This window comes from Bos indicus x Bos taurus, chromosome 23, assembly GCF_003369695.1.
Source record: "Bos indicus x Bos taurus breed Angus x Brahman F1 hybrid chromosome 23, Bos_hybrid_MaternalHap_v2.0, whole genome shotgun sequence".
Lineage (NCBI taxonomy): Eukaryota > Metazoa > Chordata > Mammalia > Artiodactyla > Bovidae > Bos > Bos indicus x Bos taurus.
Genome location: NC_040098.1, coordinates 38,261,841 through 38,289,697, shown reverse-complemented (window position 1 = coordinate 38,289,697; position 27,857 = coordinate 38,261,841). Strand labels below are relative to the sequence as shown.

Here is a 27,857-nt window from a genome sequence, read left to right as displayed (position 1 = left end):
GTGGTAGATTTGGATAGAAAAGTTAGAAGTATCTTGAAGTAATAGCTGACACACAGGAAAAAGAAGAATCAATATATATGGCTTACTATTTGAGGTTTTTTGTATTTCCATACAAATTGTGAAATTATTTGTTCTAGCTCTGTGAAGAATACTGTTGGTAGCTTGATAGGGATTGCATTGAATCTATAAATTGCTTTGGGTAGTATACTCATTTTCACTATATTGATTCTTCCAATCCATGAACATGGTATATTTCTCCATCTATTAGTGTCCTCTTTGATTTCTTTCACCAGTGTTTTATAGTTTTCTATATATAGGTCTTTAGTTTCTTTACTCGAATAGCCAAAGCGATCTTAAGAAAGAAGAATGGAACTGGAGGAATCAACCTACCTGACTTCAGGCTCTACTACAAAGCCACAGTTATCAAGACAGTATGGTACTGGCACAAAGACAGAAATATAGATCAATGGAACAAAATAGAAAGCCCAGAGATAAATCCACGCACATATGGACACCTTATCTTTGACAAAGGAGGCAAGAATATACAATGGATTAAAGACAATCTCTTTAACAAGTGGTGCTGGGAAATCTGGTCAACCACTTGTAAAAGAATGAAAATAGAACACTTTCTAACACCATACACAAAAATAAACTCAAAGTGGATTAAAGATCTCAACATAAGACCAGAAACTATAAAACTCCTAGAGGAGAACATAGGCAAAACACTCTCTGACATACATCACAGCAGGATCCTCTATGACCCACCCCCCAGAATATTGGAAATAAAAGCAAAAATAAACAAATGGGACCTAATTAACCTTAAAAGCTTCTGCACATCAAAGGAAACTATTAGCAAGGTGAAAAGACAGCCTTCAGAATGGGAGAAAATAATAGCAAATGAAGCAACTGACAAACAACTAATCTCAAAAATATACAAGCAACTCCTACAGCTCAACCCCAGAAAAATAAATGACCCAATCAAAAAATGGGCCAAAGAACTAAATAGACATTTCTCCAAAGAAGACATACAGATGGCTAACAAACACATGAAAAGATGCTCAACATCACTCATTATCAGAGAAATGCAAATCAAAACCACTATGAGGTACCATTTCACACCAGTCAGAATGGCGATCCAAAAGTCTACAAGCAATAAATGCTGGAGAGGGTGTGGAGAAAAGGGAACCCTCTTACATTGTTGGTGGGAATGCAAACTAGTACAGCCACTATGGAGAACAGTGTGGAGATTCCTTAAAAAACTGGAACTAGAACTGCCTTATGATCCAGCAATCCCACTGCTGGGCATACACACTGAGGAAACCAGAAGGGAAAGAGACACGTGTACCCCAATGTTCATCGCAGCACTGTTTATAATAGCCAGGACATGGAAGCAACCTAGATGTCCATCAGCAGATGAATGGATAAGCAAGCTGTGGTACATATACACAATGGAGTATTACTCAGCCATTAAAAAGAATACATTTGAATCAGTTCTAATGAGGTGGATGAAACTGGAGCCTATTATACAGAGTGAAGTAAGCCAGAAGGAAAAACACCATTACAGTATACTAATACATATATATGGAATTTAGAAAGATGGTAACAATAACCCTTTGTACGAGACAGCAAAAGAGACACTGATGTATGGAACAGTCTTATGGACTCTGTGGGAGAGGGAGAGGGTGGGAAGATTTGGGAGAATGGCATTGAAACATGTAAAATATCATGTATGAAACGAGATGCCAGTCCAGGTTCGATGCACGATACTGGATGCTTTGGGCTAGTGCACTGGGACGACCCAGAGGGATGGTATGGGGAGGGAGGAGGGAGGAGGGTTCAGGATGGGGAACACATGTATACCTGTGGTGGATTCATTTTGATATTTGGCAAAATTAATACAATTATGTAAAGTTTAAAAATAAAATAAAATTAAAAAAAAATATATATGGCTTACTGAGATTGTTTATCATGGGGCCACCCAACCTTATGGGTCTTGTTACTCCCTGGTTAGGACATCATTATATCAAAGCAAAGGGTAGTGATGCATGACCAGTAGTACTGTCTTTACTCTGATCTTGGGTAATCTATTTAATCTTTGTGGTCCTCTGTTTCCTTTTTTAAAAGTGAAATGACAGGATTGGAAAGTTTTAGATGTCTCTTACAGATGTGAAAGTCTATCTACAGTGATTATCTAAGGCAGTCAAATACAGGTTCAGTTAGGTTCACGGTACCTTATGTAATAAGAAGTGTAGGCATGCCACATATTTTGGAAATATTTCCTTGAAATGGTTACACATGTTTTGCCTGGGATGTAGGCCAGTGTGTAGAGGATAAGGCTTTGGGAGGTAAAAGAAGGCAAATGAGAATGACTAACTGGAAGCTATCTAGAGTTAGAGTTTAATAATATAAATATATGGACAAAAACAGGTATGCAGTGACTAAACAGGAAATTTTGAAGTAGTAAACTTGGTTCCTTTGAGGAAGTAAAGCCAAAGCCACACGTCCACTTACAAGGGATATTGTAGAAAATATTAAGCATTTGAGTAAAATCTGGACAACCTTCCTATCCAAGAGAAGGTCTGGGAATGTGGGGACCACTTTGAGGTTACCTAAGTAAGTTAGGGAAGTTGATAGGGAGGAGTGTGGCATATCCATCCTCTGAGGTTGGTCTCTATTCCAAGGTGATGTCTCCCAGAAGCTGGTTGGCCTGACTTACCGCAGACACCAGAGAATCGTCCCCTTGCCCTGTTTGGGTGTCAGCTTTCTACAAACAGTGTTACAAGTGTCCTCTTTATTTTTCTTAATTCCTTATCCAATAGTGGTGGCTATTATTTACAATTTGGGATATTTTCTTTCAGAATCCCTGCTGGGGTCAAGCCCCGGTGGATCCAGGGAATTCGGAGCGGGGATGGCGTCGGCGAACTGGATACAGTAGCTTTAATAAATATTAATTAGAGATATAAAGAGTAATAGAATAAGGATAGCTCAGTAGGAAAATTCAGTGGAGAAAAGAGGCTGAATAACTTGGTTTACATGGAAAGCTAATAAAATTCCAAGGTAAGGAATTTACATCACCTACGTAGGCCTCAGGCATCCTCCCGTTCTCCCTAAGGAGAGGAGACAGTAAGGCCTCCCCAGTCAGATCTTAGAAGCTCAGGCATAATTAGTAGGCTTGATGAGCCTCCATGCTCCAGATGGGAATTCAGCCAGAAGGTGAGAGAAAGAACGACATGGGGAGACCAAGTTTCGGTGAACAAGGCCCGCACTTTATTTTCCAAAGTAGTTTTTATACCTTAAGTTATGCATAGAGGATAATGGGGGAAGGAGTAGAGTCATGCAGTAAGCCAGGCTTTCTTCCTGCAAACTTATCATATACAAAAGTTTAGGTGATTTACATCATCTTCTGGCCAGGAGGCCTGTTAACATTTTATGACCCTTTCTTCAGAAAACTTATTTTTCTCTAAAGGTGATTATTCTAAAGTCAGGCACTACCCTCCGAAAGCATTAGATAAAGTTGCATTCCTATAGGGCAAAGGTGTGGTGGGCTATAACAAGAAAAGTATTAACTCAAGGGTCCAAGGTTACAAACATTAAAGCTACTACTTACATTCCTATACACCAATTATATAAATCAATACACTGCCAGGGACACAGTAGGTAAGGGATATGGAAACTTAGCAGCAAACATTGGCCCAACAAGTGAAAAACCCTTCACCAATACAATTTCTAATCAATCTTTTAACTGCTCAGAGGAATCGGTATTTAGACAGTTTAGAACATCTCATGCCTCTCATGGTTGGGAGGCTGTGAACAATCACATGTGGCCAGAAGAACCTGTTCAGGCAGGTTAGAGGACTTCCAAAGGAGTTTTTAGGTTGAAACACTCTTGTCATGCCCAGGAACTTTATCAACTGGAGCTGTAAGTTAACTCTTTTTCAGAGAGAGGTGGTGGGGGACAGCCCCCCATAAAGTCAGAGGTGTAGGTGAGAGCACAAAGCAGTAAATTAGGCATACTCTGGTTTTGGGGCTAGATGCTCGAGAATTTCCAGGGGGACTCCTGAGGCTTGATCCCATCTTTGTGTATGCCGAGCCTCCTTCCTCATGACCTTTGCCACGGACGAAGTTCCTCACGCTGGCTCCCTGCAAATCCCTGGTGGGATTCAGAGAGAAACATCTTCCCATAAGCCTGAGGAATCATTCTCATTCTCTGCTCTTGACTCCCTTTGGAGCATCAGGTCAGTTAGGCCCACCTGGTGCTCTGTAACCACATTTCTTACCTTCTACCCACCGTGCAAGCACCATTCACCCATTTTCTGATTCGTGCAGGAGGTCCTTCCTCCTCCTCCTTCCCAGACTTCCTGTCTTTGGTCTCTTCCCTGTCCCCCATCACTTTTCCCCTGTAGCTTCTTTTTAAAAAAACTTTATTTTTTTTTTATTTTTGAAGGTTCATATGTAGGGGATTTTCTCTAAGTCTCTACTTACATGACAACAGACAATGACCCAGCAAACCCTTCCGTGTCACAGAGAAATCCTAGTCCCCGCTTCGTTACAAGAGCTCCTCTAGCCCTAACAACACCTGGCCTTGTCATAGGATTTCAGTTCAATACTAATATTATCATTAAGTCCACCAACACTCTGACACTATATGGATAATGATGAGACATCATCCGAGAAAGCCCCTGCCAAGGCCATCCTACACCAACTGTTCTAAAAGGACTTTGATCTGGACTAACTCTTTCCATGCTTTCAGAAGTCCTGTTTCTTTCTTCTTCTTCTTCTTGTTTTTTTTTTTTTTTTTTTTTTTAGCACATCTCACCCTCTCCTTCCCTCTCCCCATGTCTATGTGTATTCTCTATGTCTGTTTCTCCACTGCTGCTCTGTAAATAAATTCTTCAGTACCATTTTTCTATATTCTGTATATATGCATTAGAATACAGTATTTATCTTTTCTCTTTTTGACTTACTTCACTCTGTGTAATAGGTTCTAGGTTCATCTACCTCGTTAGAACTGACTCAAAGGCATTCCTTTTTATGACTAATATTACATTGTGTATATGTACCACAACTTCTTTAGCCACTCATCTGTCGATGGACATCTAGGTTGCTTCCATGTTCTAGCTATTGTAACTAGTGCTGCAAGGAACAGTGGGATACATGTGTCTTGTTCAGTTTTGGTTTCCTCAGGGTGTGTGCCTAGGAGTGGGATTGCTGGATCATATGGTGCTTTTATTCCTAAATTTTTAAGGAATCGCCATACCATCTTCCATAGTGGCTGTATCAATTTACATTCCCACCAACAGACTTTTTGATGATGGCCATTTTGACTGGTGTGAGATGATATTTCACTGTAGTTTTGATTTGCATTTCTCTAACAATAAGCGATGTTGAGCATCTTTTCATGTGTTTGTTAGCCATCTGTATGTCTTCTTTGGAGAAATGTCTGTTTAGATCTTTTCCCACTTTTTGATTGGGTGGTTTGTTTTTCTGTTATTGAGTTGTATGAGCTGCTTGTATATTTTGGAAATTAATCCTTTGTCAGTTGTTTCATTTGGTATTATTTTCTCCCATTCTGAGGGTTGTCTTTTCACCTTGCTTATAGTTTCCTTTGCTGAGCAAAAGGTTTTAAGTTTAATCAGGTCCCACTTGTTTACTTTTGTTTTTATTTCCGTTACTCTAGGAGGTGGGTCATAGAGGATCTTGCTTTGATTTATGTCATCAAGTGTTCTGCCTATGTTTTCCTCTAAGAGTTTTATAGTTTCTGGTCTTACATTTAGGTCTTTAGTCCGTTTTGAGTTTATCTTTGTGTGTGGTGTTAGGGAGTGTTCTAATTTCATTCTTGTCCATATAGCTGTCCAGTTTTCCCAGCACCATTTATTGAAGAGGCTGTCTTTACCCCTTTGTATATTCTTGTCTCCTTTGTCAACAATAAGGTGCCCGTAGGTGCACGGGTTTACTTCTGGGCTTTCTATCTTGTTCCATTGGTCTATGTGTCTGTTTTTGTGCCAGTACCAGTCTTGATGACTGTAGCTTCTTCCCAAACTTCCTGTCTTTGGTCTCTTCCCTGTCCCCTATCACTTTTCTCCTGTGGTTTTTTTTTTAAAAAACTTTTTTATACTTCTCATTGAAATTTCCTTTCCTATAATGAACCAACCTCCCTTACTGTGTTAACCTCTCCACAGCAGTCTGTTGTCCTTGTCAATTACACCTCAGTGACGCTGGGAAGGAAAAAAAGTCCATGCCCTATCCTCATGGTCTTTCTTAACGTCACAGAATCCTTTGGTCAAACAAAATGTTTCATAGATTCTTGGTACGTAGAGCAGATGAAGGCACAGTAACAGGCTGCAGGAGGAAGAGGAAGACTCTGGCTGTCAGAGAACCCACCTCTCCTTCATAACTGGATTCCCCTGGGTCTCTGTCCATGGGCACATGCTGCTTCTCCCACAGAGATGTTCGCAGCTCTCCTTGTGACCTTGACATCTCTGTTTTCCCCTTTTATCCAGAAACCTGGGTTCTAAGGCTTGTTTCTTCCTCTTTTCACTAGATTGTAAACATCTTGAAGAGTAGACCTTATCCTCTTACTTTTTTGTTTTCCTGTGTTTAGCATGTGGTGACTGACTGGTGGTAGAATGGAAACATGAAATGCTGAATTAATGACCTTTCAGTAAATAATAGTTCTTAGAGGTGAACCCAGGAACCTTGTATTGGCAATAAGCACAATAAAGGAAACCTATTGAACCTGAAATTAAGTACAGATTACCTGACTGGATTTAAATGGCTAGTTCATCAGGGAATGGTAGCTTGTTATATCCAGATGCACCCTGAAGAAATGCCTGCTCTGTCTAAAAGGACTAACCACTGTGGTGATCTGTCTCTGGTGCCTATTTTGTTTGCCACTGTTACAAGTGTTGAGAAGCTTTAACCCTTCAGACTCCTCTTTTCTAGTGCAGTGAAGACCACTCGCCTTATGGTAACATTCTTTATTCTCACGGATTGTACAGTGTGCAACTATGTTTTTAGCTTTGTTGGTTAAAATCATATTCAGTCTTGTGATCCTGAGATTATACTCCAGTTACTTTGGATTTGAATGTCTCCAGATACCCCCGGTTACATATTTGAATATATCTGGCTTATTTTTTAGGTTGATAAATCCTATCAAGACTTAAAGTAACTTTATTTTCAACCTTTGGCAGCTCCTAGCCTAACTCTGCAAGTCCCGACAATAGTCATATCTGAAGACAGTGGCACTGTTGGTACAAACTTTGCTCTTTGGTTGTTCCAAAACTTAGGAAGGACATTGTGGTTATTGACACAGATCACAACTCAGATCCTTAGTTGTTTTGTCTTAGGTTATTTGCTGAGATATTTTTTGTGAGTTTCAGAGGGCTATATAGGCCTGCATGTAAATACTTAAAATAGCATCCTCTCACTTGAGTATTTGGATGGGGACAATACTCACGTGCAGAGTAGTTTAGACTGCTTGCTTTGCATGGAAGCAGCTGGTTTTGACCCTCTTTCCACTACTGTTGTGAATAAGAGTTTTTAGGAGTGTTATCAGTAGACATTTAGGAGTAAAAAAAATCAGATGTAGATTTAAGAATACTTTTTCATGAAAGAGAATTTTGATTGAAGGCTTAGATATTCTATGACTATTTTTATATGGATTAAGTGTCAATTTGCAGAAAGGATATAAGGAATAAGAGAAGTGAACATGGAGAATATGCAACATTTCCTCCTTTTAGAGGAACATTTCCTGCTACTTTTAGAGACCTGTGCTTTTCTTGATAGATCCATGAATTTATTATTACTCTTCTGTTAGACTATGATTTTGTTCATGAGACTCAGGAAAATAAGAACTGTGAAGTATTAAATAGTGTTTCTACTTTGAAGACATTCAACATAATATAATCTTTGTCTTTCTGTGTTGTTTTAATCAAGAAACTTTTGCTCCAATGTTTATTATACAGTCAAAACTCAAGTTTGATTTATGTTCTGAAATGTAAGACTCAAGGACCCAGAATATCCTGGGCGCTCATCCCAGCTCCAGCACTAACTCCATAAAGTGTGGAACTCTGGGCCTCGACCATTGCGTCTTCTTAAGTCTCATTTGTGAAATAATAATATTATGTCATCTTTATCTTCTGTTGTTTTTGTTCAGTCACTAAGTCTTGTCTGACTCTTTGCTACCCCCATGGACTGCAGCACACCAGGCTTCCCTGTCCTTCGCTATCTCCCAGAGTTTGCTCAAACTCATGTCCATTGAGTCAGTGATGCCATCCAACCGTCTCATCCTCTCTCACTCCCTTCTTCTCCTGCCCTCAGGTTTTCCCAGCATTGGAGTCTTTCCCAATGAGTCAGCTCTTTGCATCAGGGTCATCTCTTTGGTCTCCTGTATTGATAGGAGGATTTTTTACCTCTCACCACCTGGGAAGCCCCTTATTTTCTATGATGCTATGAATTTTAAGATTCTGTACGAATTATGTCTTTTGATGCTTGGTAGAAAAGAAGAAAAGATTTCTTTGTCTTCTGTATTATTCAGATTAATGCCTTAGACAAGGATATATCTCTATTTCAATTTAGAAATAGGCTTCAGAAATATGAACGATGATATTGAATTAACGTTTCAATTTCCATTTTAATTGACATTCCAAGGCTATCTAAAATTTATAGTATTTTAGAATTTCTTAAAGTATTATTCTTGTCAGCATTCATATTTTGAAGGATAAGTCTTTAAAAAATATGTCTGTGCTAGGTACATTTCTAAATAAAAGAAATTTCAGGCTTTATTTCAGGCTTATTAACCTGAACAAAGTTCACTAAACAAAAAGAACAGGATGTAAGAAAGGAATATTTAGAACAAGAACACTCTTTGAGAAATTGCATTAAAACTTTTGGTCACAGAGTGTAGCATCAATATTCCATAGCTGGGGTATGATTTTTGGCTTATAGTTCTGGTCTGCCCTAGCATTTTAAAGCCAAATTCAACAAAAAGCATGAAATAATATTTTAAATAAATTATTTAAGCATCTCTATTTTGAACTTTTCCTCCTAATTTTCTGGTGTTCTGCTTACGCCCTAAAATCAGCCTTGGACTGTTATTTCTTGACCTGGTCTAGTGTTGATAATGTCAGCAGAACACTTTCCCTGGGTTATTGTATATTGGCTGTACTGTTTTCGAAAGTACATAATGAAGACCTTGAGGAAGTATGTATAAATGCTAACCATGATTATTACTGTTATAGAATTGTTGGTAGTGATTTTATCTTTTGTTTTTCACACTAATATTTTTTAGCCTATGGGAACATTTATACATTGCTAAAGAACCTTACAGTTTTGTACTCCACAGATTCTCTCCACATCTTTAGAGACTGTCGCATCCATTGTCATCAGCCATCACTTTGGAATGCATTTCTAAAACCTACCCCCAACTTTATTCCTGGCCAGCCAGTCAAGTTGCATTTTCAGAGACTTGCTGGGCATTACTGTTACCTCAGATCTGATTCGTCCTATTTGAATTTCCTTATGCTTCCCTGGTAGCTCAGACAGTAAACCGTCTGTCTACAATGCAGGAGACCTGGGTTTGATCCCTGGGTTGGGAAGATCCCCTGGAGAAGGAAATGGCAATCCATTCCAGGACTATTGCCTGGAAAATCCCATGGACAGAGGAGCCTGGTAGGCTACAGGCCATGGGGTCGCAAAGAGTAGGACACGATTGAGTGACTTCACTTTCCCTTTTCTATCTTTACTGGGGCTTCCCGGTTGATGATAAAGAGTCTGCCTGCAGTGCAGGAGACCTAAGTTTGATCCCTTGATCAGGAAGATCCCCAGGAGAAGGAAATGGCAACCCACTGCAGTATTCTTGCCTGGAAAATCCCATGGACAGAGGAGCCTGGCGAGCTACAGTCAAAGACTCTGACAGGCTGAGAGACTAACACTTTCGCTTTCTGTCCTTACTACTCAGCTTCTGCTGATAGCTGGTGGCACCAGTGCTCTTTTGTATTTTCTTAGAGTAGGGATTTGCAATCTCAGGCCTTTTGGCCAAATCGCACCTGCTGCTTGTTTCAAATAAAGTTTTATTGAAACAAACACACCCATTTAAATACCGCATCTATCTGCTTTTACTCTAAGATGACAGAGCTAAGCAGTTGCATCAGAAACCTGTGGTCACCAAAGCCTGAATTAATTCACTGTCTGGCTGTTTTTTAGAAAATGTTAATCCTTGCCTTGGTCTCAAAACCTTGGCACCACCTTTGATCCATCCTTAAGCTTTCCCAAGTATATTCTAGCAAGAGAACTCGTCTCCTTTTAACTTTTCTTTTTTTTTGGATCCTCCACATGTGTTCAGGTCCTCACAACCTTTTGCCTGGGGTATTAAATGAATTTCACCACCCCTTGGCTTCTTTTCCCCATGCAGTTCATTTTGCACCTTGCCACCGTGGTCCTTTACTCAGTTTGGCTCCACTTGGTGTCCACTCTGCCACCAAAACTTAAAAAATTTCCCTACTGCCCACTAAATTGGAGCCTGCCCAGCATTTTTTTGTGAGGCTCCTTCCACAATATAAGCCCTATTCATCTCCTTTATACAGAAATTTTCTCTGTAATGAAATGCTTTCCCCCAGCTTTCTCTCTTCTTGCCTTTGTCCATGCTGTAACAGCTGCCTGAAGCTTTTTCTGCCTCCCTTGCACCCTCTCCACTCCTATGAGTGCATGCTCAGTTGTGTCTGATTCTTGGCGACCCTGTGGACTGTAGCCCACCAGGCTCCTCTGTCCCTGGGATTCTCCAGGCAGCAATACTGGAGTAGGTTGCCATTTCCTTCTCTAAGGGATCTTCCTGACTGAGGGATTGAACCCGCTTCTCTTGCATCTCTTACATCGGCAGGCAGATTATTTACCATTGCGCCACCTGGCAAGCCCTCTCCACTTTTATCTTGTTTTAAAATCCTCTCAGATTTTTTCATAAAGCCTTTTACTGTCTTTTCCTGTGTGCATATTCTTTTTCCCTCCATCATATGTTGCCTGTGTATCTTTCTGTTGCTTAATGCTGTGATGTTGTTCTTTTACATCTTATCTGTTATAAACCAGAACGGTGTCAAGTATGACACGCGTGTCTTCTTCTTACTGTGGTCCCTTAAACACTTACTGTCGTGTCTTGTGTGGATACCTGCTCAGTCATGTCTGACTTTTTGCGACCCCATGGATTGTAGCCTGCCGGGCTCTTTTGTTCATGGAATTCTATAGGTGAGAATACTGGAGTGGGTTGCCATCTTCTTCTCCATCATGCCTTCAGTTCAGTTCAGTCACTCAGTTGTGTCTGATTCTTTGCGACCCCTTGAATCGCAGCACGCCAGACCTCCCTGTCCATCACCAACTCCTGGAATTTATTCAGACTTCCATCAAGTTGGTGATGCCATCCAGCCATCTCATCCTCTGTTGTCCCCTTCTCCTCCTGCCCCCAATCCCTCCCAGCATCAGGGTCTTTTCCAATGAGTCAACTCTTCGCATGAGGTGGCCAAAGTACTGGAGTTTCAGCTTTAGCATCAGTCCTTCCAAAGAACACCTAGGACTGATCACCTTTAGGATGGACTGGTTGGATCTCCTTGCAGTCCAAGGGACTCTCGAGAGTCTTCTCCAACACCACAGTTCAAAAGCATCAATTCTTCAGCGCTCAGCTTTCTTCACAGTCCAACTCTCACATCCATACATGACCACTGGAAAAACCATAGCCTTGACTAGATGGACCTTTGTTGGCAAAGTAATGTCTCTGCTTTTGAATATGCTATCTAGGTTGTTCATAACTTTCTTAGATGTACTTAATAAGTAATTGAATCACATTATTGGAAGCCAGCTTTTTTGGGGGTGGGTTTAATTTTGGTGACCTATCAGATCCTTGCACATTTGGCAGTGAATCTAGGTGCATAGCTCAAATTTTTGAAGAAACCAAATATTATTCCATTGTATGTGTTATTAATGTAAAGAATTTTGTTACAATGTATTGATTTGTTTGTTTGTTTGTTTGATAAGGTATTTCATATGTCACATTTACTGCAAGAAAGCTGTTTGTGTGTAATGATGTGCTTGGTACTGAATTTTTTTTTTTTTTAAGTAAAACTAAGTGGCAGAGCCAGGCAGTAATTCTCTTGGTTATGTTAAGCAATTTACCACAGTCACATTTCCTTGATTCTGTTAACAAGTTTTTTCATGATTCCAAGTGGATAAGTTATACCAGAGTATTTTAAGAAGTTATGGAAGTGAAATGCTTATAGGTGCTGATAAACTAGTATTTTGTCCTCTGCCTGTTCATTCACTTAATCATGCTCTGCACACTTCCCAGCAGGTTTTGGTGTTGGCTGTTGGTCACACATAGCTGGCTCTGTTAATCCACTCCCCACCACCCCCCCTACTTTTTTAGGCTTTCAGTTCTGAATTTGTACACTTGAGAAAGTTGACAGAAACAAGGTGTGCCAGCTATTGAGACTTTTCGCTTCATAGTGTGTAGCCTAAAGTTTCCACTTCTGGAAACGGGGCTGCTGATTCCCTTAGCTTTCTCTGTTGGTTTCAGAACCCTATGCATTGCCTGGAGAGGGCAGTCAGAAGCACATTTGGGTGTATAAATCACCCGTAACCGAGCAACCTGTGAAAAAAATATACAGAGTATCACAGGTCCAAAAACCACATACTTGAAAAAGAACTGAAGATTTACAATTTTAACGTAAAACAAGCAAAGAATATGGATAGTTTCCAGGAGGGGTTGTTAGCTCTGCTTGGTTTTCCACCGTCTTCTAGCAGAGCATTAGTGTTTGCCGAATGCTTGCGTGCCCAGACAAATGACTGACACCCTAACCCTCACTTACATCAAATATGTCCCAACTTCCTCCTAAGTAAAGAAATGCCTAATACAATAACCAGACATACATACCTTTGAAACAGCATTTCCACTTCTTAGAATTTATGTTAGGGAAATAGAGAACTTGGCATAGCTTTCACACCTAGGTTTTTATAATCCAGGAATACTTTCTCAAATATTCAAAGATTATCTTATCTATCCATCCACATGTGTTTGTGCATGTATATGTATGCACATATCTGTATGCGTGTTTATTGTAAAATAATTTGTAATAGTGAAAAGTTGGAAATACCCTAAATGCCTCTCAGGACAAGATTAGTTAAGCTATAGTATACCTATACTGTTAGGTTTAAAAAGGATGAGATTCCACTCCTGGGTGTATATCCAGGATATGTAAATACTAATTCAAAAAAATACATGCATCCCCAATGTTCTTAGCAGTATTATTTACAATTGTGAAGATTAGGAAGCAACCTAAGTGTCCATCAACAGATAAATAGATAGAGAAGATGTGGTATGTATTCACTATATACACAATGGAATATTATTCAGCCATAAAAAAGAACAGAATTGTGCCATTTGCAACAACAGGAATGGATTTGGAGGGCATTGTGCTTGATGAAATGAGACAGAGGAAGACAAGTACCATATGATACCACTTATATGTGGAATCTAAAATATAAAAAAGCTAGTGAATTTAACAAAAAATGATAGACTCACAGTGAAAACAAACTAGTGGTTACCAGTGGGAAGAAGGAAGATCAGGATAAGGGATTAAGAGGTACAAATTTAGGTATAAAATAAGTAAGTTATGAAGATATACAACATGAGGAATATAGCCAATACTTTATAATATCTGTAAGTGGAGTATAACCTTTAAAAACTGAATCACTATGTTGTGTACCTGTAACTTATATAATATTGTACTGTACTGTCAACTGTAATATCAAATGTACTTCTATTAAGAAAAGTAGAATACAAAAAAAGGGATGTGGCTAATCTTTAGGTAAAGACACAAATGATAAACAAAGTGTATTGGATGGAAGTTATAAAATAAAGTATTGAAGTATTGTTTCATCTTTGTGTATTTATAGTGAACACAAGTCTATTTACACATCATACCTGCATTGAGAGGGATTGTCTAGACATAAGCATAAATAATCCATAACTTGTAGACATCTCTGAGGAACAGAAGTGAGGAGCTGTGTGAATTCTCCGAAGAGAGGGGGATATTATACCTTCTATTTCTTTCCTGTTCAACTTTTTAAACGTATATTTTACTTTTATACTAGACAAAAAGACTCAGAAATCATATAGTATGTTTTAGGAACATTTTCATTAATATTTAAAATAAATATAACTTATTTGAATGGCTAATGTCTGTCTGGAAAATGTGGCTTTCAAGAATGATTTATATCCTTGAGAATTCAATGTAAGTAAAATTTTTTTCTTTTAGAATGAGGCGGTAATGAATGACCTTACCAGATTGAACTGCCATGGTGTCCTTTATGGTGTGATAAATAGACGCCTAGTTCAGAAGTCATATTATAATGTACTTTCTTGAAGCAGCTGTAAGAAAATCCTGTTTTGTGCTAGATGGGCTTGTTGAGTTCTAGGGAACTTATGTCCACTAACGTCGGTTTCCCAGGGTACACTTGTGAGGAAAAGAATTAACACTACTTTCTCTTCTATCTTTTAGAAAAGCTCAAGAGGAGAACAAGAAAATAGTGCTTGCTGGCTGTGTTCCTCAAGCCCAGCCTCGTCAGGATTACCTCAAAGGGCTGAGCATCATCGGGGTAAGCTTGCGCCTGATGGGAATATAGTCCCACACTGTTAAAACTTGTCATAGCCCCTTATTTTCTGTTTCCAGGTTATTTACAAGCTTGGTTACACTTCTGGATGTCCTTCACACACTTTCCCTATTGCTGTGAAAATTTTGTTATGTCTTTGTAACATTTGAACCTAGCATGGAAACATGTTCTAGGTTCTCTCATTAAAACACACACACACACACACACACACACACACACACACACAATAAAAACCATGGTATGGAATTTAACTTCGTTAATTATAAACTGGTCTATGTCTGCCTTCAGGAGTGTCTCTCGTGTATCATAGTAAATAGATGCGTCTTTTGGAATGTCCCACTTCCGTCATAGTTGTCCCCCGAATCTTGGCTTCACCATTACGCTGTCTCAGTCTATGCTGACTGCTCTGTGCCACCCTCGACAGTCCTGTCTCTCGGTTTCCGTTTCCTTATTATTTAGTTACCTTTCATTTACTCTCTCAGCATTTCACAGAGTTGTAAGTTTGCAGTTAACTTGTATGATGTTTTGAATATAGCCCACCTCTCTTTTTGAATTACTAGCTCCATGCCAACAGCTTTTCTATCTTTTTCTAAAACTCTGACCGTGTTTCTCCAGCCTTTCCCACGGTGCCAGAGATACAGTAGACAGTCTTTCAGAAAGTGTTTGGTGACTGAATGAAAGAAGTTTTCCCGTTGTACTTTTACTGTTGGTGTGCTCCTTTCCCTGTTGGGCAGTAAGCTCTCTCAAGTCGGGAGACGACGACCTACCATCTTTGTGGCCATCACTGTTCACACATGCCCAGAGGTAGCATTTGGATGGTATTTGTTGACCAAATGTTGGTGCTTCATCCTTTCCACCATTGATGATCTTCTTTTAAAGAGGTTTCATAGTTTAAAAAATATATAAAAATATTACATGTTCATAGAAAAGACTATATATAAAATCGCCATCTGGATTGGACTCATTGGATTTTTTTTTTCTTTTTTCATGTACTGTTGATAGGTTCTTATACTGTATTCTCAGTGTAATGAACTTGTTTTCCACTGTGAAGTCCTTACCCCACTGGCAAATTTAATAATCTTTGAACAAACATTCTCCTGTTAAACAAACAGAACCTGAATGTTTGGGAACTTTAGTTTGTTTTTACCACTTGTCTGTTTACATTTTGATTTCTCTTGGTTTAAGGAATGAACTGAATATGGACTCCAGAGTTATCTTTTCATGTCAAACTAACTTTCTCCATAAACATGATCCTGCTGTGTTAGGAAAATAGAAAACTAGTTAGAATGCTGTTTTAGAGACAAAGCATGGTAAAAGCTTGGAATTCATTTTTGAGTTTATCTTAAGGAATTACATTCCCAGAATAGTAGAATTTCTATAGTATGGCAGAAGCCTGCTCCCTGTGTGCATTATAGGAACATTCCCCAGAACTCTACTGTGTGTTGTGAAGAGTTCAGTGTATGTGAGGATCTTGGGGAGATTCTCAAGATGTTGTAAGAGAGGATGCCAGTGCTGGTGATACGGGAGATGATTTTCAGAGATGGTGTAACTCAAGGACGTGGCAGTAAAAAATTTTCCCTGTTTAACATAGCATGCTTTGTATTCTGTCTCCTTGTCTCATTTTATTACCTTTTAAATTCTTTAGATTTATTTAGTTTCTTTATAATTGGAGAAATAATACGTTTGAAGAAAGTGAATAGAAAGAAAATTCATGATCCTGTCACCCTAAAACAATACTTATAACTTTGCTTATTCTCTTCAGGGGCTTCCCTAATGGCTCAGACGGAAAAGAATATGTCTGCAGTGTGGGAGACCTGGGTTCAATCTCTGGGTTGGGAAGATCCCCTGGAGAAGGGAATGACTACTCACTCTAGTATTCTTGCCTGGAGAATTCCATGGATAGAGGAACTGGTGGGCTACAGTCCTTGGGGTTGCATAGAGTCAGACATGACTGAGCCACTAACACTTTCACTTTCATCCTCTTCAGACTTTTTTTAACCTCTGCATATTTTACTTAATTGCAATGTCAAAACTATTTCGTGTCCCTGCTGTTCCATGAGATTTTATTCCATGAACTCTTTAACCATTTTAAGTCCTGTGTTAATATTCTACTGAAGGATATACCACAAGTTACTTAATTGTTCTTAATTGTTGGATATAAGTAGTTTTCCAATTTTTAGGGAATATACATAATACAATAATGTTAATCAAGGGCTTTCTATCTGAAGATCAGCATATTGTGAAAAGTTCCCAAAAGTAGAATTGCTGTATCAATAACAACATTTCAGAGTTGTAATATAATTATATCTTTAGTAATATTACTAAAGTATAAGATTGTTCTCTGTCAACATCCTTTACACAGCATTTGTATATGTGGCAGCTATATGACATCTGTCATAACTAGGTATAAAAACTGTGTCCAGTAGAACTGAAATCTTAAAAAAAAAAAAAAAACTGGATAAGGAAACCAGTGTCATTTATAATTGGCATTTGGAGAGATCCGTTTCTGTATAGGGCTTCCCTGATGGCTCAGTGGTAAAGAATCTGCCTACCAAGCAGGAGACACTGGTTTGATCCCTGGATGAGGAAGATTCCTGGAGAAGAAGATAGCAACCTGCTCCATATTCTTGCCTGGAAAATCCCATAGACAGAGGAGCCTGGCAGGCTACAGTCCACGGGGTCACATAGAGTCAGATACAACTTAGTGACTAAGCAGCAACAACAGTAGTTTCTGAATAGAATTGTTGAACTGCTACAAAATCAAAAACCTTCTGAAATACAGTGAGTTATAGTCAAGTAAAGAAACAAATTATATTGGCTTACACAAAAGAATTCTGGAGTGTAAAACAATATGAAGATGTTTAAATTCAGTTATTTGGGAAACTATTTTTAGGAGAATATTTAGAATTGTATTAAACAGTTGATTTACAGACTGTGTGAAAACTGTTATTCCAATCTCAGTATTTCCCTCATAGTGTTTCTATGATGGAGGCATCAGTAGAGATGGAAGGAAGACCAGCTGTAACTATGGCCTGTGCTTCCACCTCCTGCTAAGATTTGTCTTTGTTGCCCCTCAATACAGGGAGGGTGGTCTGCTCTGTTGACCAAGCGATTGAAATAAAAAGCTTTAGATCATGAGCAAGGAACTTATTGCAACCCTGGGGTTAAAAAGACATACTGCCCATGTTTGCAAGTGCTCCTGGAGTAAGCATTTAAGAAGATGTTTACTAAGGAAGAATGATATTTGTTACTGTTTTGACATGCTAACTTCCACCCATATCAGCCTTTAGAAATGGGACATTTAATTTGTTTCCATAATCAGAGATGGCAGTGTGGCGGGGGCACATAGTAATTGGTGATTTGACGCCTGGGCTTTATAATATCATCTCTTAATACTTTCTGAATCCAGTTGTGATTAATATTATCTGTGTGGTGGGATAGAGAAAGAGGGTAACAGAATATCAAAACCAGAGGTAATAACTATCAACCTCTGGGTCCAGAAGTACTGGCTTCGGTGGCAGTAATCTTTAGACTTCTCTCATCCTGGTTTTTCCTTATAGTAGGAGAAGACAAAGGACAGATTTGAAAACATATATATGTTGGATAAAAAGATCTTTTTTTTTTAAGCAAACCTCTTTCCCTAATGTGATTAAATGATGTTTATTTGTAGAATATAAATTTATAAAAATAAATTTATAGGTAATCTGTGCAGAATCAAGATCTTTTCCATTTTTAAGGGATCTTGAAACATTTTACCTTACTGTGAAAACTGTTACTTCTCTTTTGACAAATATTTATAGTTAACTATTCACCTTGCAATTAGTTTTCATGCAATGCTACCTTTTTTTTTTTTTTTTCAATCCCTGCTCTTAATTGTTTACATTAACTCTGTGGCTAGCTGTAGGTAGTTCCAAGATTGTGTGACTGCTGTATTGAATGCTATTTTTCTTCACTTTGTTCATTTTTTGGCAGGAAAGTTGCTTTTAAATTAGTCAGCCAGAAAGGATGTTCTCTTTTAAAGTTTGGTAGCAGGAAAGAATAGCAGACATCAGAGCTCAGAAAGCCAGACTTTAAGTCCCAGGGTTGCCACATCATTCTTTCTTCTATTCAGCTAGTACTTACCGAGTACCTACTAAGTGCTAGCTAGTGTTCCAGGTGTGAGGGATGCAGTGGTTTATAAAAAAGATCCTTGTCCCCATAGAGCTTACATTCCAGTTCTTGGGGAGAGAAATCTGGTTTGAGCCCAGGATATCTTCAGCCTCCTGGAGCATTTGGTGGGATGGGTCCCTAGGCAACAGGGAGATTGATGAGGTGGGAATTGGTTTGTAAGGGTCAGATGCAAATACACTTTGTGTCCATCAGCTGGGAGTTCTGTTAGAAATAGACAGCTGAAATAGTATTTATTTACTTGAGCTCTTCCTGAGGTGGTGGTATTCCTCAATTCCTAGAGTAGTCATTATTGATAGCCATGACGTTTATTAAGAAGGTTGGTTTTTATTCTGTTACATGAAAGCAGGCTTACAGAACTATACATTTTGTGTAGTTTTTTGTGCTAGTAAACAAAGACTTGCATCTGAACTTGGCTTGGTGTTGACTCATTAGCCTTGTCTTTGTGTTAATGTCTCTAGAAATACTAAATAACGGAATTAATCAACTGGTTGTAACATTTTAAAACATGCAGTTCAAAGCGGAATATACAGTTGGATGTTCAAAATTTGTGAGTGATAGAACTTCCTGATGTGCCAGCTGTGAGCCCTGCAGGCAGGTGCATATTTTCTTTGGAGAAATGAACAAAAATGTCCTTTAACACAGGTGTCCACTTATCTCAGGGACTATTACCAGGTTGATTTGCAGTGGTTTAAACATTTTTTCAGGCAGGCTACTCTAATCCCGAAGAGTCAGACAGCATGGTGACTGTTTCATATATGAATGTTAATTTTGAAAATTATGTGTGTAAATAAAGGAACATTTGAAAGAGGATATGTTTTAGAATATTTCTATGATATACTGTGTTCCAAAAGGAGAATTCATGAAATGAAACAATGTCCCAGTAACAGTGGCATTGATATTGAGGACAAAACTTGAGAAACTATTCTTCTATTTTTTTCCACTTCATGTCATTTAATATTTCTTCTTGTCATATTCCTTTTTTTTTTAACCTTTAATTATCAAAATGACAGCATTGGAACAGAATGACAGGTAGATTTAAAAGCCCGTTCATTTTTGTGCCTTCCTAGATCTATTGTCTTTACTTTTTTGGGGCCTCTATCTATATGCGTACATATTTTTCACCTACTGAAGTATATAAGAGGAGGTCTAGCATATTACGATTTAGGTTCATGTCCCTGGCCCACTGCTTGTTAGCTGTGTGACCTTGTTCAAGTTACTCAACCTCTCTGTACCTCAATTTCTTCATCTGTAGCGTGGAGAATAATAATAGAGCCTAACTCTGAATTTTGTAAGGGTTAAAGTATTTAATAAATGGTCTTGGCATGGTCCCTGGCACATCATTAGTGCTCTGTATTAGCTTTTTAGAATTATTTAATTCTCTTACTAGTGGGATTAACACTGAGTACAGCTATGTGCCTGGAATGAAGCTATCTGCTAGAGATACAGAGGTGAATAAAATTTGTTCCCTAAAGACAGTGAAATCTGAAGAGAGCTGCAAGTAATCATGATAAATACACCTAAGGATACAGTCTGGTGGGCACACAGAGATTAAAGTCGTTCTTGACGGGTTTCAAAGGTCGAGTAGTGGTGTGATGAATGGAGGAAGGGGAGAGGGCTTCTGAGCAGAAGGCTCATGTCTAAGGAAAAGCATGTGTGCTTAAGGGTGCCGTGGAGGTAGAAGGAATATCAAGAAGTGTGTCCTGATTTGAGTATAACTTGGAGGCACTGGCTTTAAGAGGTGTGGTTTGAAGTATTGCAGACTAGTGATGAATAGAGTGGGAAGGAGTTCAATGCAATGCTTAGGTCAAAATCAGCATGACTGGGTTAAAGATGGGAGCAGGAATAAGATAGTATGAAAAGGTGTTACAAGCAGTATAATCTGGTGGTTATTTCTATATACACCTGTTCATTATTTTAAACTCTTCTTGTATGTTATTGGTACTAACTTTTTAAAGTAAGATTTATTGAGATATAATTAACATATAATGAAATCACCATTGAGTTTTATGTGGAACATTTCCATTGTACTGGAAAGTTCTCTTATATCCTCCACCCCCTACCCTTAACAAATGTAAACAGGGTCCCTGGAAATCATAGTTCTGATTTCTGTCCCTACAGTTTTGCCTTTTTCAGATGTCACATAAATAAAATTATAAGCATACCTCAGAGATATAGTGGGTTTGATTCTAGACCACTCCAGTAAGGCAAACATCACAATAAAGCAAGTCACATGATTTCTTTTTTGCTTTTCAAATGCATATAAATGTTATGTTTATACCATATTATAGTCCCTTGTAGCTCAGTTGGTAAAGAATCTGCCTGCAATGCAGGAGACCTAGGTTCGATTCCTGGGTTGGGAAGATGCCCTGGAGAAGGAAATGGCAACCCACTCTGGTATTCTTGCCTGGAGAATCCCATGGACAGAGGACCCTGGCAGGCTCTAGTCCATGGGGTTGCAAGAGTCGGACATCACTTAGTGACTAAACCACCACCACCATAGTCTCTTAAGTGTGCAATAGCACTGTGTCTAAAAAATATATTCATACCTTAATTTTAAATGCTTTATCGCTAAAAATGCTGTGATCTGAGTCTTCAGTGAGTTGTAATCTTTTGGGGAGTGGAGGGTCTTAACCTCAGTGTTGATGGCTGCTGACTAATCAGGGTGGTGGTGGCTGAAGGTTGGGGTGGCTGTGGCAATTTCTTAAAATAAGGCAGCAATGAAGTTTGCCTCATTGATTGACTCTCCTTTCCATGAATAATTTCTCTGTGGCCTGCAATGCTATTTGATAGCATTTTACCTACAAGAAGAACTCTCAAAATGAGTCAGTTCTGTCAGATCCTGCTGCTGCTTTATCAACTAAGTTTATATAATATTCTAAAGCCTTTTTTGTCATTTCAGTAGTCAATTAAATTTGCTGTCTTATGTGGGCACAGTTCATGGTGCCCCAAAATAATTACAGGAGTGACATTAAAGGTCACTTATCTCAGATCACCATAACAAACAAATATAATAATGAAAAAGTTGAAAATATGGTGAGGATTACCAAAATGTGACACAGAGATAGGAAGTGAGCAAATGCTGGAGGAAAAATAGTGCCAATAGACTTTTTCAGCAGCGTTTCCATAAATCTTCTATATATACATATAAAACCCTCTGTATTTGTAAAGTGCGATAGTCCAGGCTTTGCCTCTTCTATATATACATATAAAACCCTCCGTGTTTGAAAAGTGCGATAGTCCAGGCTTTGCCTCTGTATATGTTACTTTGTTTTTTCACTTAGCGTAATTCATTCAGTGTTCATACATGTTGTGGTTAACAGTTTTTTACTTGTCACTGTGTGGAGTTATTTCACTATATGGATGGACCACAGTTTGTCTGTCCATTCAGCTAGTTGATAGAAAAGTTGTGTTGTTTGCAGTTTGGGGCCATGAAGAATAAAGGTCCTGTAAACACGTGTGCACAGTCTTTGTGTGTTTGCGTTCTCTTGGGTGAATACCTTGGAATGATACTGGTTGGTCATGTAGTTAGCATTTGCTCAGCCTTTTAAAAACTGCCAAATTGTTTTCCAAAACAGCTGTGCTGTCTTGCATTTCTGCCAGCAGTTCAGTTGCTTCACCTCTTGACCAGAGCTTGGTACTGCCAGTTTAATTTTAGCAGTTGTAGTAGTAGATTAGTATTAATAGTATCTCATTGTGGTTTTAATTTGCATTTCTCTGTTGGCTAGTGATGCTGACCATATTTTTTGTGATTATTTGCTATCCATATATCTTTAATAGAGCGTTTGAACTTTTTTTTTTTTTAAATCACCTTTTCTTTTGGTGACCTTGAGTTAGGACAGTGTTTCTTAGATAGGACACGGACACACACACACACACACACACACACACACAGAGCACTGTTTTTTAGGACAGGAAGGAAAAGAAATAAATAAATCGGACTTTTCAGATACTGTTAAGATGAAAAAATAAGCCACGAACTACAGAAAGTATTTCCAAAACATTTATCTCCTAAAGGGTTTATATCCAGAATATATCAAGGACTCCTACAACTCAACAGCAGGGAATCAACCTATTTTAACATGGGAGAAAATGTGTGTGTGTCTTTTAATCACTATTTTTTATTGCCTTTTAAAATATTGATATCCTGGAAGCTTGGAATTTGAGGGAGAAGGGAATGAGTGGGTAAAATCTCCTGTAGTTTCAAAACTTAAAATGTATATTTCTAGGATCTAGGAACAGGTCTGATAAAATATATATATTTTTCTCTTTTAATGCCCCCCCCCTTTTTTTTTTTTAAAGAATGGAAGGGATTTGTTCAGCTCTTCACTCTGTTTGCAGTTTACCATGGTGAACACTTAGACAAGCTCCAGAAAACCAGGGATTTTTTTTGCTCTTATTTTACAGCTTTACATATTTTACATTATTTTCTGTACTTAGTACAGTGCCTGGCTCAGTAAATATTTGTTGAGTGGATATTTGTTAAATATCAAGTATGCATTTATGTTTTTCCATATTGTTCTCAGTTTTACCAGCAGCATTTATTTTTAAAATGTCTTTTCCTTCTTTGATGCTAACGCTTATCATGTTTGTTTCTTAATTAATGTATGAGTTTTGTATGTTGCTTAACAAATTACCGTAAACATGGTTGCTTAAAATAACACATTTATTATCTTATGCTTCTGGAGATGAGTTGGACTTGGGTTTTGCTGGGCTAAACTCAAGGTCTTGATAGGGTTGGGTTCTTTCCTGGAGTCTCTGGGGGCGTCTTCTTCCTTGGTCTCTCCAACTTTTAGAGGCCCCACATTCCTTGACTTGTGGCCCCTTCTTCCATCATTATGGCCAGCAATGCTGTCTTTCTCTCTGCACCTTCCTCTAGCATCACCTCTCATCTCCTGAGATGGGAAAGATTCTTAGCTTTTAAGGACTCACGGGACTAGATTGGGCCCCTTTGCCTAATCCAGGTTAATCTCATCATCTCAAGGTCTTTAATCATGCCTTCAAAGTCATGATTAAAGTTTGCCTTGGAAGGTAACATACTCTCCTGTGCTATGGATCATGACTGGAACATTTTTGAGAGGCTATTATTCTGCCCACTACATGCAAATTATTTATTAATGATTTATGTCCCTAATGTATATGTTTGTTTTAATTCTTTTTTTTTTTTACAAGTTTTTTTTAATAAGAAATGGGCAAAGCCAGCTTTCTTTTCAGAATCAAAATGCAGAACAAATGGAAAAATTATGGTACTTAAACCTTCACAAGTTTGAGCCTCCACAAATAATGCAACCAAGTTTTACATTTTTTAACAGCCCTTCTACATACACTCCATCTTCTCTATCTTAGTTCCAAATTTTATCTTCATTCCCAAATATGCCAATTCCATTGTTACTTAAAAAGAAAGAGCCTTCCCAGTTACTGTCAAAAACTACTGTTTAGCTTACCCCTCCACTACTCAGCAAACTACAGAGAGGATGGAGTGTAATATGAGCAGCACAGAGTCTTATGCAATTCATAAGGACCACTAAGTCCTTACATGAATCTGGTTGCTAACATTTCTATTATAGTACTTTTTTTTTCAACTTTAGTATTACTTGAAAAATAATTTTTTACTTTATAGCATGTCCTATTATTTAATGTCCCAAGGAATGTTTCTTTATATAATTTAGTTTAGTGTGTTGATTAGCTGCTTAAGGTTTCTCCCTCTCCCCCCCAGAAAGTTTTATAGGCATTTTAATTAGATTTAAGAGCGAAAAGTTCCTGGTACTGATCCCCATTTTGCTGGCATCCATCTAGCCTGGCTTCATCTTTCACTTAGTAATTTTTATCTCTTACTCAGTATTCATCACTCACTGGTACCATTCAGGTAGAAAGTATGATTTCAGTAGTGTGTGGAATGTGTTGTCACATAACTTTTGATGAAAGGGCTATTTCTACCACTGGGGAATAATTTTTCTCAATGAAGAGATGAAAGGAGATCATGTACTGGCAGATGAGAGAGTTATTATTTTTTTTTTTTAAAGTTAAACCACATGTAGTGTCAAATGCTCTTTTGTGTAATTCATGAGCAAACTTGTTCAGGGGCTTGTGAATTCAAGAAATTTTACTCCAGTAGAGTTAACTAGTGACTACTCTGGACTTCCCCAAATTTAAGAGATTTGGAAATTGAGTTCTCTTCCAATAGCATTTATAGAGATAGGGACTTTCCTTAACGGCTTAAAGAAAAATTTTTTTTGAGAGAAAAATCTTTATTTTTAACCATGAAGTCAGTATTGAGTTTTAACCTGTCAAATGCTGATTATTGGATCAAACTCCCATTATGGTAAGAGTGAAAAATCTGAATATACACTTAACGGAAAAGGCTTTTTATAGTATAGTTCTTCACAGAAAAAGAAAAGCTTTTTTTTTTTTTTTTCAAAGGTTGATAGAATTTTTAGGTGCTTTTAAAGTTTTGGTCTGATACTGCTTAATTAGAATGAAACACAGATTGGTCCTAGTTTATTTATGTACAGGCAGGGTTAAGAGTGCTAATGAGAGAGAGCCTCTGTATCTGTGTTGATGTGTATCTATAGTGTATAACCTTTGTTACTCCTGAAAGGATCTGAAGTGTCTTGGGATAAAATCAAGAGATAGTGAAACCCCAGCCAGATTCATGCAGGTATAAAAAGACCGGCATCAAGTAATAGAGAAGTATGGATGAAGAGTAGTTTTTACACATTTTTGATAGTATTAGCCTGAGCGATGCTGTTGAGATTGTTCTCTTAATCCTTCAGTGACTTCCTTCAGCGGGTAGAATAAAATCTGACCGGCACAGCATGATCTGCAAGGTCTTCCGTAGGCTCCCTCTTCTGATTATCTTACTTCATTACCTACCATGGCGCCCCCATTCACCATGGCTTCTGTCTCTCTTCTCCTGTGTGTGATCTTCCCCCTGGAGGCTCACGCTGGTGTTTCTGGCGTACGGCTCAGGTCGCAGCATTGATACTACCTGTCCAGAGGTTGGCCTGGACTACTGTAAAAAACTGCTCTCTCCTCCTCCAGTCACTGCCACATTTTGCTTTCTTCATAGCGTCTGTCATGATAGAAATGAACATGTTCCATTGTTTAGCTCTTTATCTCCCCCAACCAGAAGCAGGGACTTGGTGTTTTTTGCCATTAGTTCCCAGGTTCCTAGAACAGTCATAGTCCTTGGTTGGTGCTTAATAGATACATGTCGAGTGAACGCATGCACAGCAGAGGTGATTTGTGGATGAGCATTTGGGGGGATAGTTGTTGCCTGGGTTCACTTGAAAGTCCCAAGTTCAGTTGGATAGCATTTTGTGATTATTTAATAATGACATCTACATATAAAGGAAAAGGGAAATTCGAGAAACCTGCCCCCTTGGTGCTGTTTCTAGATAAGATTTACTGAGACTCGGTTCAGTTCAGTCGCTCAGTTGTGTCCAACTCTGCGACTCCATGCACTGTAGCACACCAGGCTTCCCTGTCCCTCACCCACTCCCGGAGCTTGCTCAGACTCATGTCCATCGGGACAGTGATGCCATCCGACCATCTCATCTTCTGTCGTCCCCTTCTCCTCCTGCCTTCAGTCTTTCCCAGCATCAGGGTCTTTTCAAGACTACTTGGTTAAGAATTTAGCAGAATACCTTCATTCCTGTGTTCCCTCAGCTTAGGAAATAGCAGTAAGTATCTATTGCCAAGAGATGTTGTGAGGGTTTAAAGTGATGGTGCATGTGGCATGTTAGTACGGGGCTTGGGGCAAGGTAATTGCTCATTATTACTAGTCATTAAGCTTTATTGACTGTGTGAAAGCCTTTGACTGTGTGAATCACAATAAACTGTGGAAAATTCTGAAAGAGATGGAAATACCAGACCACCTGACCTGCCTCTTGAGAAATCAAATGCAGGTCAGGAAGCAAGTTAGAACTGGACATGGAACAACAGACTGGTTCCAAATAGGCAAAGGAGTACGTCAAGGCTGTATATTGTCACCCTGCTTATTTAACTTATATGCAGAGTACATCATGAGAAATGCTGGACTGGAAGAAGCACAAGCTGGAATCAAGATTGCCAGGAGAAATATCAATAACCTCAGATATGCAGATGACATCACCCTTATGGCAGAAAGTGAAGAGGAACTCAAAAGCGTCTTGATGAAAGAGGAGAGTGAAAAAGTTGGCTTAAAGCTCAACATTCAGAAAATGAAGATCATGGCATCTGGTTTCATCACTTTATGGGAAATAGATGGGGAAACAGTGGAAACAGTGTCCGACTTTATTTTTGGGGGCTCCAAAATCACTGCAGATGGTGACTGCAGCCATGAAATTAAAAGATGCTTACTCCTTGGAAGGAGAGTTATGACCAACCTAGATAGCATATTCAAAAGCAGAGACGTTACTTTGCCAACAAAGGTCTGTCTAGGGCAAGGCTATGGTTTTTCCAGTGGTCATGTATGGGTGTGAAAGTTGGACTATAAAGACAGCTGAGCACCGAAGAATTGATGCTTTTGAACTGTGGTGTTGGAGAAGACTCTTGAGAGTCCCTTGGACTGCAAGGAGATCCAACCAGTCCATCCTAAAGGTGATCAGTCCTGGGTGTTCTTTGGAAGGACTGATGCTAAAGCTGAAACTCCAGTACTTTGGCCATCTCACGCCAAGAGTTGACTCATTGGAAAAGACCGTGATGCTGGGAGGGATTGAGGGCAGGAGGAGAAGGGGAGCACAGAGCATGAAATGGCTGGATGGCATCACAGACTTGATGGACATGAGTTTGGGTGAACTCTGAGAGTTGGTGATGGACAGGGAGGCCTGGCGTGCTGCGATTCATGGGGTCGCAAAGAGTCGGACACGACTGAGCGACTGAACTGAACTGAACTTATCTAGTTGCTGGTTGTTGAGAAAAAAGGATGCTTCATGCACATACTAAAGCTGTATCTCTGACTGCAGGACGGTTTCAACCTCTTCCCGGTCTGTGCTTTTATTTTAGCCTGGTTGGCAAAATTGTGTTTGAGGTGTGTGTTAGTTTCCTGGGGCTGCCTT

The 27,857-nt window shown here is 38.9% G+C and overlaps 1 protein-coding gene across 4 annotated transcripts in view; it reads left to right on the top strand.

Moving 5' to 3' along the window:
* Positions 1 to 27,857, top strand: part of CDKAL1 (CDK5 regulatory subunit associated protein 1 like 1) — a 612,813-nt gene that overhangs the window by 158,158 nt on the left and 426,798 nt on the right. For all 4 annotated transcript variants that reach the window (XM_027525190.1, XM_027525191.1, XM_027525189.1 and 1 more), the window contains one exon: positions 14,541 to 14,637. In XM_027525190.1, the coding sequence (XP_027380991.1) occupies positions 14,541 to 14,637 (97 nt within the window). The remainder of the gene's footprint in view (positions 1 to 14,540; positions 14,638 to 27,857) is intronic.